Raw genomic sequence first — 12103 nt, forward strand, 5'->3', positions numbered from 1 at the left:
ATATAATAGTATTTATTCAATCTTAAAATGACTAACACATCCATGACCGCATGTTGAGGTTACGCTAATGTAACTATAAATGTCTTCTTCTGTAATCATAGAAAGCATGCTTGTTCAAGATGCAAAGGTCGCAGGTCTGTGGAGCTCTTCACAAATGCTTAAATAATCTGTGCAGAATCTCTAACAGCATTGATCACTTGTAATATGTACTTTTAATGTAATCTCAACTGCAATCCAAGTAATTTGGTTCTGCTATTAGATGAAGCACAGTGATAACACATTAAATTGTTGTATAAATACAAAAGATCTGACATTGTATTATCATTCTAACTTTGTTGTGCTTTAAAATGGTTTAAAGTGCTGTGATAACACATTTTAGATGACAACAAAACAAAAAAATCAAACATGGTTTTTCTATTGGAATTTTGTTGTGCTTTCAGATGGTTGAAACCATAGTGATAACACATTGGGAATACAACAAACTTCTGTCTGTCATTTTGAGTGGGTGATTAAAGGTTGAAATATCATTGATCAACGTCTCAACAATATTACCCCAATTTCCATGTTGAAATGACGTGGTGTGCCCTGGGGTTCATGTCTCCAGAAATTAATTGAATTGGAAAATAACCTGTAAAATTAACTGAATACGAGCAAAAGAAAATCCTTCAAGTCTGCAGACAGTGATGTAAAAGTAGAGAACTTCATATCAGATTCCTCCTGTCACTCTTCGTGAGGTCCATGTTTCATCATGATGGAAACCAATCGTAACAGCTTATTATTTGTCATCTGTGTTTAGGTCCATATCATTGGCCTGACCATATTTGGAACAAAACACCATCAGGCCTGGCTGCTGGCCGTTCTCCAGTAAGTGGTCGTTCTCCAGTAAGTGCTCCACTTGACTGGCATCCTGTTCCCCAGTTTAGCCACGGTTGAAGGTCAGATGCTTCCACAACCCTTTTCAAGTAGTGAGTCCAGTTGTCCCTCGGAGGCAAGTTCCTTCACCTCAGTCAGAGTCTCACACACTTTCAACCCATCCTCACCATCCTCTTCATCATCCGAGCTGTCTGCCCAGCGTCCAACCCTTCTGACCCCCTCCCCGACCACAGGTGCATTCACACAGGGGTTGTGGTCGTAGATTACCAGTTTCAACCCCTGCAAGTGGGACAGACCAGGAAAGCGGCGGATTTTGTTGCGGTCCACATCGATCACGGCCAGAAGGTGCATGGCGAGCAACACTGGCGGGAACTCACACAGCTGGTTCCCGGCTAGCCAGATACTCCTCAGCTCCTCTAACCCACCGAGCTCCATGGGCAGTTTGCTTATCTGGTTGTACCCCAGATGGAGCGTCTTGAGGTTGGGGAGGTCGCAGACCACACTGGGGAACTGAGTGAAACAGTTAGTCTCCAACCACAGGGTATTAAGTTCTTTCAGCTCGCCCAGCTCCCGGGGGAGGCACCAGAGCTGGTTGTTGCCCAGATACAGGATGTTAAGCTGAGGTAGCTGACACACAGCCGCAGGCAGCTCCTCGAAACAGTTGAAGTCAAGAGCTAAGAGTTGCAACTTCCTCAGGCCCTGCAAGTCTGCAGGTAGGGTGCTCAGGTTGTTGCCACTTAGGTAGAGCTTGACCAGCTCATTGAACAGGCAGGCAGCCACAGGAAGACGACGCAGCTGCAGTTTGCTCAGGTCTAGTGTCCGATCGAGAGGCATCTCCTTCAGGTCGCCCACCAGGAAACGCTGGCAGCGCTCGGAGGGGATGAAGGCCACAGCGCCACGTATGACGTTCCCCATCATGAGCAGCCTGAGTCCCCCTGATGCTGCCCTACACCCACTCTGGTTCAGCCGCAGAGCTGAGGGGGGAGTGAGCAGCTCATGGAAGAATGTCCAGAAAAGTCCATTCTCTAACTGTCATGATTAGCAGTAGAAGCTGTCAAGTCTGATGCCATTTTACAAAAAAACAACAAGAATAACACTGGAAATATGACTGAATCCCTTACAACTTGACTGAAACCCAGAAAGGCAATTCCAATGTCAAACTACCAGTCCATGCATGTTGTGACCCCCACAAAGCTGGAGATTATACTTGACGGTCTCTATAAAAACACCTACTTTAGAGAGTCGTGTGGATTGAGGGGATCCTTCTCACAATAAGACTTCCAAATTATGTTTGCCAGCTTTCCCCCAAATAGTGGTATGTCAGTGTTGTATCCCACCTAATGAAGGTGTTGCCGATATTCCCAGACCCTTGCACAGACCTCTGTTGGCTCGTTCTCTTTCTGTCTGTGGCTCTGAGCTTTGCCTAGGCTCTTAAGCAGTAGCAAATGACGAGCTGCTCACTCCTCCCCATTTGTGCTTAATGACTTTCCCCCTCTGCATAACGTGAGAGAGCAAGAGGGGGGGGGGCGTCTATGTTCTGCAGAACAGAATGTAGTCAGTTGATAAGTGTATAAGAGGTGTTAAGTGATCAAAGAGCACGGGAGGTCATCTACATTCCATCCGTCTACAAGCCCTCCCACAGCCTGGGAGCCAAGTCTTTATCATCGCCACACAAGTGGCCTTTCACTCTTAAATAATGTGCAGAATTTGTGACTGTTACCAGAGGCTGTCATGTTTCTGAACTATGGCACAGTGTTGCAAGCAGCCATGTGAGAGAGCCAGAGAGTGTTTTGGTCAAGCTGGAAAAGCTTTAAATCATCGGGTGGTTTGAAATGTTTGCTGCATGGAGTGGAAAATTAAGTAACAGCCTCCAAAAAAAGTAAAGAGGCATATCAGGGGGATGTAAATGCCAGAGTGGCCTGGGCTTTGTCAACCCCAAGTTATGGAGTCCTGTCTGCTTAGCTCACACGTTGACTTGGTGTGAGCTGTGAGTGTGTGAGGGCTATGGACACCTAGCCACAGCTGGTGGCTGGGGTTACTGAGCTTCTGGGAAGTGTACTGTATGTAGTCTTTCTGTTTCAATTCCTTTTAAAGAAGATTAAATTGGGATGCAATCAGTCCACAGCCAGACTGCATAGGGGAGAGTGGGATAAGTTGAGCCATTTTTTACATTCAGCATCACTCTGTCAAGGGAAATATAGTATTCTTTCTATCAAAGATATCTACATATATTTTAGGATGTTGTATTTCCCTGGACATAATCAGAATTCATGTAAACATTACAGTTTTGAAAACATAGCTTATCCAAAAAAAGTGGTCTCTTGCTACAACTTACCCCGGGTATGGGGTAAGTTGAGTCACATGACAGGGTAAGTTAAACCGCCTACAAATGCATGTAATGGTGGAAGCAGATACAATGTGTGATTTTGTTGGTGCGAGTGGAGTTGATGAGAATGATAAGTGGACAATGGCGAGAAAGAAGAATGGAAATAAATGGTCTAAAGTTGGAAATGAAGATGAATATATTGTTGGAGTGCGTTTCACCAGCAAGGATGTTTTTTTTAGGTGACCCGGTCGTTCGTGGTCTCAAAGATGGTAAAGGACACATTGGGAAAGTGGATTTGGTCAGGGTAACCAGAAGCGGTATGTTGATTTCCTGTCAAGAGAACAGAAAGAGAGCGCTGTGGCTCTACAAACTATTAATGTATGATGTGGAATGCTATGATTTTCAGAGTAGGGCACCGAATAAAGGTGTCATCTCTGACGTCTCGTAGTACATTGAGGCTTTGTGGATTAGGGAGAACATACCTGGAGTGGTAGATGCACGTCGTTTAATACCAATGATTGACGGAAAGAAGTTGGAAAGCCTATCAGTTTGGCTGTTGTTTGATTAAGTTTTTCTACTGACTCATATAAAATTTGGGAATGTGAAATATTCAGTGAAGACAGTATGTACAAAAGCTGCTTCAGTGTTATAATTGTAAAACGTTTGGACATGTGGCAAGTATTTGTTTTTGTTGAAGAGTCTGAGGAAGCACGGTCCTGTAATTGTAATGGGAATCATGCTCCAGATTGCCCTGATAGGGTTAAAGCGGTTGTAGTAGCTAGCTAGGATCAGGGCTATCCAGCAGGTCTCCTATGTGGAGGCAGTGCAAGTAGCAGAAGGAGCAAGTGGATATAAGATGAGAGTGGATGCCATTCTGAATGTCATTCATCAGAGGGATCCTGGGATACTAACAGTGAAGAAGGTAGACTTTATTGTGTTTATCGCACAAGTGATAAACTGCACTGGACAAACAAAGAAAACCATCAAAGAAACTAGAAATCATTGTGAAGGCGGCAAAAATATTTTGGGATCATCAGGACTTCATGGCCGAAACGTGACAGGGAATACTGAATGAAGAGGTTCAACCCTTCTCAGGCTCCTGAACCTGTGTAGGGATCTGAGAGACATTTGAATTCAGATTGAAGGAGTGAAGTTTTTGTTCACCCTTCCTCTTCCCCTGTTATTTATTCATTAAAGCTGATCAGTTTACACCTACCCAGTAGGTAGTGGCATGCACTTCTAACATTTGTTTGCTGACCGCCATAATACCATAGAAGATGACAAATAAATAGAAACAATGGGACTTCAACTTACCCCTTTGTCTCAACTTACCCCACTCTCCTCCACTGTAGAGTGAGTTTAAGCTTGTTTTTTGGTCACATTATGTGACTTAATCTGTTCTTACTCTAGCATGTGCATGGGAGCCATTTTCAATTACATAACCCTGTTACGTAATTCTCTGCAATCTGGAAGGTGGTATCATCTGTTGTCTCGTTAGTACACTCTGAAGTGTGAATTTCCTACGTTATCTCCTGTACCTTCATTAGGGGCTATTTTCCAGATAAAGGGCAGGAATTTAATTTCCCTTATCAGGCCTGGGGGGGGGCAGACTGTGCTCTGATGGACTGTTTTTAGCTCCAGCCCTCCTCTCTAGGCAGCACATTACTCTTCATCTGGTGGCTTAGAAATACGGTACCGACTGATGAGGGAGAAAATGTGGGAAATATGGTGGTCCCTCTATAGGATGTAATACTGTAGAGAGATTGGAGAGGACAACTTCTCTCTAACCTGCTCTGTTAACCGATAGGCCTATGGCACAAATTAAATGATACAACGTGTTATGCATAACACATAGAACAATGGAATTATGGAGAATCCTTGCAGATGCTTTCAAATGTTAGAAATAGAATAGATATAAGGTAATACTTTTTGAATCCTTATTGACATTCATGAGTGAAGGTGATTCGTAGCTAGTGAGTGACATACTGTATCAATATGATATGGTGATGCAATATGATATCATGTATAGCAGGGTTCCCCAAAAGTAAGCAAGGTTTGATATGATTGTGTTTAGTAAAGTATTATCTGTTTGGGCTTCTTGCAGTCAATTTGCAATCTACTAATGATTGGTAATTATGTTCTGGTCCCATGTATGGTGGGGAGTTGACTCCAAAATAATAGACTCCCCGACTCCTTGCCCTTCGACTCGGATTTCTGGATGTCAAGCTTGACTCCTAAGAATCAGTATTTTTGTAACGGAGGAAACTATTTGCCAGTCTACTTCGAGAACACAAACTATGGCATATTTCACAGCCAGTGGTTTAGTGGAGGGTATACGCCGTATACCCACTTATTTTTCAGTGGGCATTGCAAATACTAACTTCTTAATCCCGACTGATACGTATCAAATTAGTTTAGTGAAGGCATACACCATATCAATTAATACGGCTGATGGAACAGGTCGGAATGTTTAGCTTAAAATGTTGATAAAATATTATTTCTTCACATTGTAGGGGCAGCAATGTACTGCATGGCAGTAGGTTACACATGAACGTTCCAAAATGCCATTTCCAGAAAACACAGCCCTAAATTGCGCAAGGCACATGCAAGTGGTTTCTTGGACAAAGATGGAAATATCAGTTAGAAAGAGGAAAGATTTAAAGATACAACAAGTATCATGGGTTGTTAATATGGATAACAATTTGGATAATGGATTTGGCAGCTAGACAATTAAAACAAGTTTTAAAAAAGAGCAGGAAACACATATTAGTAAGTCTTAATAAAAAAATAATTGCCACCAGGTTTTTATGGTAGGATTTTGGCAAGGTAAAACATGCCTCATAATTTGAAGTAAAACGTCCAGGTTTCAAACAATTAAGGAACAGGATATAGTGATGCTAATGATAGGTTTCTCATAGAATTTTTCTGACAAAGATGTAGGCTGTAGACTTTCACAATGCTGTATTTAGCTATTTATTGATTTGCAATGTCTCACGCAAGTTCAGTAAAGAATGGTGTAGTGGCTTCCTTTCCTCTTTATCATAGCCACTGCCCTAGCCTGAAAGCGGGGTTGTTTCGTACGCATACAGTCCACATTCAAGGTTTCCAAACGGCCAAAACACTCAATGAGATCCAGGGATGTGGTGCAACAAAAAGTTGATTCTCCAATCAATTTAAAGCATAGATTACTTGACATGGAAAATACATAATATGACCTGTCTGTATGGTCAAAAGACTATAGTCTCCTCCCCCCGGAGGCCCAACTTCCTGCCTTTATTCTAACACACTTACCACAGTACAATGAATGGGCAAGAGGGGGGGGGGCAAAAACTAAGTTACACTAATAATAAATGAATATATCTCAATATATAAATCATAAAGGTACGTACCTAATATTTCATCATATGCATTAATATTTCATATATTTACACAAACTTACATGGAGCTCTGTATGTTCTGTCTTTTATACAAATATGTCCAAATTGTCTCTAACATACTGGCCCCTAATTGTTAACTGCTCTGAATGCACAACAATTACTTAATATTCAAACGTAATACACAAAACATTCTATACCAGAGCACTATTACAGTTCATAGCTATATACAGTGCCTTGCGAAAGTATTCGGCCCCCTTGAACTTTGCGACCTTTTGCCACATTTCAGGCTTCAAACATAAAGATATAAAACTGTATTTTTTGTGAAGAATCAACAACAAGTGGGACACAATCATGAAGTGGATATTTCAAACTTTTTTAACAAATCAAAAACTGAAAAATTGGGCGCGCAAAATTATTCAGCCCCTTTACTTTCAGTGCAGCAAACTCTCTCCAGAAGTTCAGTGAGGATCTCTGAATGATCCAATGTTGACCTAAATGACTAATGATGATAAATATAATCCACCTGTGTGTAATCAAGTCTCCGTATAAATGCACCTGCACTGTGATAGTCTCAGAGGTCCGTTAAAAGCGCAGAGAGAATCATGAAGAACAAGGAACACACCAGGCAGGTCCGAGATACTATTGTGAAGAAGTTTAAAGCCGGATTTGGATACAAAAAGATTTCCCAAGCTTTAAACATCCCAAGGAGCACTGTGCAAGCGATAATATTGAAATGGAAGGAGTATCAGACCACTGCAAATCTACCAAGACCTGGCCGTCCCTCTAAACTTTCAGCTCATACAAGGAGAAGACTGATCAGAGATGCAGCCAAGATGCCCATGATCACTCTGGATGAACTGCAGAGATCTACAGCTGAGGTGGGAGACTCTGTCCATAGGACAACAATCAGTCGTATATTGCACAAATCTGGCCTTTATGGAAGAGTGGCAAGAAGAAAGCCATTTCTTAAAGATATCCATAAAAAGTGTCGTTTAAAGTTTGCCACAAGCCACCTGGGAGACACACCAAACATGTGGAAGAAGGTGCTCTGGTCAGATGAAACCAACATTGAACTTTTTGGCAACAATGCAAAACGTTATGTTTGGCGTAAAAGCAACACAGCTCATCACCCTGACCACACCATCCCCACTGTCAAACATGGTGGTGGCAGCATCATGGTTTGGGCCTGCTTTTCTTCAGCAGGGACAGGGAAGATGGTTAAAATTGATGGGAAGATGGATGGAGCCAAATACAGGACCATTCTGGAAGAAAACCTGATGGAGTCTGCAAAAGACCTGAGACTGGGACGGAGATTTGTCTTCCAACAAGACAATGATCCAAAACATAAAGCAAAATCTACAATGGAATGGTTCAAAAATAAACATATCCAGGTGTTAGAATGGCCAAGTCAAAGTCCAGACCTGAATCCAATCGAGAATCTGTGGAAAGAACTGAAAACTGCTGTTCACAAATGCTCTCCATCCAACCTCACTGAGATCGAGCTGTTTTGCAAAGAGGAATGGGAAAAAATTTCAGTCTCTCGATGTGCAAAACTGATAGAGACATACCCCAAGCGACTTACAGCTGTAATCGCAGCAAAAGCTGGCGCTACAAAGTATTAACTTAAGTTGATTCTTCACAAAAAAATACAGTTTTATATCTTTATGTTTGAAGCCTGAAATGTGGCAAAAGGTCGCAAAGTTCAAGGGGGCCGAATACTTTCGCAAGGCACTGTACAAATTATACAAGGTCTCATATAGGAAAAGAGTCCATAGATCTCAGTCTGAGTTGAAGAGTTCCAAAGATGTCAAGAGTTCGACGTCCAAAAATGTATGGCTACGACATCAAAGAATGTAAGAGTACGACATCAATGAATCAGAGGTGCACGTGATTCAAAGATGGAGCTGTGTGTGTATGTTTGTGTGTGTGTGTCTCACTCAGCCGCCTCAGGGAGCAGACAGAGTGTATTGATAGGTCTCTGTAAGATATTTGTCTTGATCATAACCATGACGCTCCGGACAAGACCTTTGGCCCCTGGCAAAGCCTCCACCACATGCCCCATTAGCCAAGAGTTCCTTGGGGCAGTGTCATCGACGATGACAACAAGGTCACCAGGACTGAAGTTTCTCTTAGTTTTGTTCCACTTGTTCAGCTCCTGCATAAGTGGAAGATTTTTATTTCATTTTAATTTTATTTCACCTTTATTTAACCAGGTAGTCTAGTTGAGAACAAGTTCTAATTTACAGACAAACTTTCTTTTCCAAACGTCAGTTTGAACTTGTCAATTTGTTCCTTCAGTGATTTTGTTAAACTCTGATCTGATTCTGGATCAGTTTTTGTGAGCATTTTCCTTTTCTGTCTTAACTGTAGAAGAAGTCTCTTCAGTTTCAGCATCCAGGCAACTGCTTTCTTCCAGCTGTTCCATGTTGAATAGTACTCAATCAGTTTGCTGGTCGGACTCTTTTCTTCCACACTTGTACTGTTTACGATGATGTCTTTTCTCACCTCTGGATCATCCGGAGGGATGGAGCCAAACTCCTCAGGGACTTTCTCCAGGAATTCTTGTCTCTTTGAGTTCAGGAAAGTTTCAACATGTAATCCTCAAGGCATCATTGGCTGGGTTGTGTTTGGAGTTCAAATACCTCCTGTCACGCCCTGACCTTAGAGAGACATTTTATTTCTCTATTTGGTGAGGTAAGGGTGTGATGTGGGGTGGGCGTTCTATGTTTTGTATTTCTTTGTGTTTGGCCGAGTGTGGTTCCCAATCAGAGGAAGCTGTCTATCGTTGTCTCTGATTGGGAATCATACTTAGGTAGTCTTTTTCCCACCTATGTTGTGGGATCTTGTTTTTGTACAGCTCTTGTAGCCTACGGAACGGTACGGTCGTTTTGGTTTCACTTTGTTAATTTGTTGCTGGTTCTCATTTAAATAAATATGATGACCACAAATTACTCTGCGCCTTTGTCTCCTTCAAACAACGCATGTTACACCTCCACTGTTTTGCTTTTGATAGGTCACAGATCATAGCAACCCTATTGAATCTCTTGGTATCGGTGTGGAGGTATTTTAGCACAGACTGGCTATCTGTCCAGAAAGTTGACTTCTCAAGTTCAATCTGGAGCTCCAACCTTAACATCCTGTCCACTCACACTGCCAATGTTGCTGTGGCAAGTTCCAGTCTGGGGATCATCATCTGCTTGAGTGGAGTCACCCTTGATTTCCCCAGTATGAATGCAATGTGGACCTTTTCCATACCGTTTGTAAACCTAAGGTAGCTTGCCGTGCCATAACCTTGTTCACTTGCATCACCGAAGTGATGCAGCTGTGAGGTCTTGACCAAAGTTCTCAAGCATCATACACCTATCAATCTGGAATCTGGACAGCTGGTCCAGCTCTGAGAGCCATCTCTTCCATGAAACAGAGTGTTCTTCGGGGATGACTTCGTCCCATCCACACTTTAGCTTGCAGAGTGCTTGAAGAATTTGCTTTGCCTTTAATACAAGTGGGGACAGGAAACCTAATGGATCATAAACAGAGCGGACAGTTGAGAGAATACCTCTTCTTGGAAGTGACTTGGAAGATAAACACATCACTTTCAATGTTCCATCGGATTCCATGTGCTCTTTCAGCAGGCAGCTTTTCTCTGTCCAGGTCCAGTTCTTTTATCTGCCTTTTATCTGCCTCATCAAGGATAGAAGCCAGCACAGTGCGGCTGTTGCTGACCCACTTGGTCAATGTGAACCCACCCTGAGAACACATATCCCTGAGGTTTTTTGTGAGAGCTATGGCTTGTCCTTCTGTGGCCACTGACTTGAGGAAGTCATCAACATAGAAGTTGGACTTGACTGTTTGAATCACATCTTCGTCGTACCTCTCACAGTTGTCTTCTGCAGTTTTTCACAATGCAAAGTTTGCACAACTTGGAGAGGATATAGCACCGAAAAGATGTACCCTCATTCTGTACTCTTTTGTAGTCTTTTGCTAGTATCACTGTCCGGCCACCATAGGAATCGCAGGAAGTCTAAGTCATCTTCATGGACGTACTTGATGGAACATTCCTTCGATGTCTGCCATCATGGCAATGTGCTCTTGCCGAAATCAAGGCAAAACTCCTATAAGCGTGTTTTTCAGATCAGGGTCTTGGAGTTTACTGTTGAGAGATGTGCCTTTATTGGATGATGAACAGTCAAACACCACTCGTATTGTTCCTGTGGTATGTACCATACCTTGCCTTTCTCTCTGAGGAGCTGTTCTTGTGGTACCTTCTCGTCGTAACCTTTTGTTATCATCTTCCATGAAGCCTTTGTACTCTGCAGCGTAACCTTCGTCCTTCTTGAACTTCCTGATAATATTTAGAGCCCGCTGATCTGCTCTGCATGTCATGATTGTTTGGCAGGACTACATCTTTGTTGTGAAAGGGCAACGGTAAGTAGTAATGACGGTCTTTGAGGGTTATGGAGCTTGATACTATCTCCATAAAGTTACGATCCTCAGCTGACATCTCACTTTTCTCTTCATACCCTCTCTCAGGGAAGTCATGGTTGTACTGATTTACAAGCAGAACCCCCAGGTCGGCCATTGAGATACGATTGACCATCATCGTAGGACGCCAAGATTCTTCTGCCATGGTACAATTGTTGAGGCCCATTCATCACCCATCCAAAGAGGATTTTCACTGCATACGGTCCGTTGCCTTGGCTATTTATGATTTGCCAGGGTTCCATTGCCTTTTGAGCATTTACGCCAATCAGGAGTTCTACGTCGGCATCAATCTCCTTCAATTGAACCTCTTTCAGGTACATAAGTACATTAGAGTGTCTAGTTTGAGAAACAGATGCCTCACAAGTCCTCAACTGGCAGCGTCATGAAATAGTACCCGTAAACACCAGCCTCAACATCAACAGTAAAGAGGCGACTCCGGGATGCTGGCCTAGAAAGAGTTGCAAAGAAAAATCCATATCTCAGACTGGCCAATAAAAATAACAGTTTAAGATGGGCAAAACAACACAGGCATCAGACAGAGGAAGATTGGAAAAAAGTGTTATGGACAGACAAATCTATGTTTGAGGTGTTCGGATCACAAAGAAGAACATTCGTGAGATGCAGAAAAATGAAAAAATGCTGGAGGAGGGTTTTACGCCATCTGTCAAGCATGGTGGAGGCAATGTGATTGTTTTGGGGTGCTTTGATTGTGGTTAAGTGGGAGATTTGTACAGGGTAGAAGGAATCTTGAAGACAAAACGCTATCACTCTATTTTGCAACGCCATGACATACCCTGTGGACGGTGCTTAATTGGAGCCAATTTCCTCCTACAACAGGACAATGACCCACAGCACAGCTCCATACTATGCAATAGCTATTTAGGGAAGAAGCAGTCCGCTGGTATTCTGTCTCTAATGAAGTGGCCAGCACAGTCACCGGATCTCAACCCTATTGAGCTGTTGTGGGAGCAGCTTGACCATATGGTACATAAGAAGTGACCATAAAGCCAATCCAATTTGTGGGAGGTGCTTCAGGAAGCATGGG

At 42.7% G+C, this 12103-nt stretch overlaps 1 protein-coding gene across 1 annotated transcript; it reads right to left on the minus strand.

Moving 5' to 3' along the window:
- lrrc10 (leucine rich repeat containing 10) lies at positions 1-2275 on the minus strand. The gene has a single exon (XM_064989881.1). It carries the CDS (start codon positions 1789-1791, stop codon positions 937-939), a length of 855 nt encoding a protein of 284 aa, XP_064845953.1. The 5' UTR covers positions 1792-2275; the 3' UTR covers positions 1-936.
- Positions 2276-12103: the final 9828 nt, after the last annotated feature.

Source organism: Oncorhynchus masou, chromosome 15 (genome assembly GCF_036934945.1).
Source record: "Oncorhynchus masou masou isolate Uvic2021 chromosome 15, UVic_Omas_1.1, whole genome shotgun sequence".
Lineage (NCBI taxonomy): Eukaryota > Metazoa > Chordata > Actinopteri > Salmoniformes > Salmonidae > Oncorhynchus > Oncorhynchus masou.

Bases quoted from the DNA above. Each gene is read 5' to 3' on its own strand.
- lrrc10 (XM_064989881.1), bottom strand. From the start codon at position 1,791: ATGATGGGGAACGTCATACGTGGCGCTGTGGCCTTCATCCCCTCCGAG.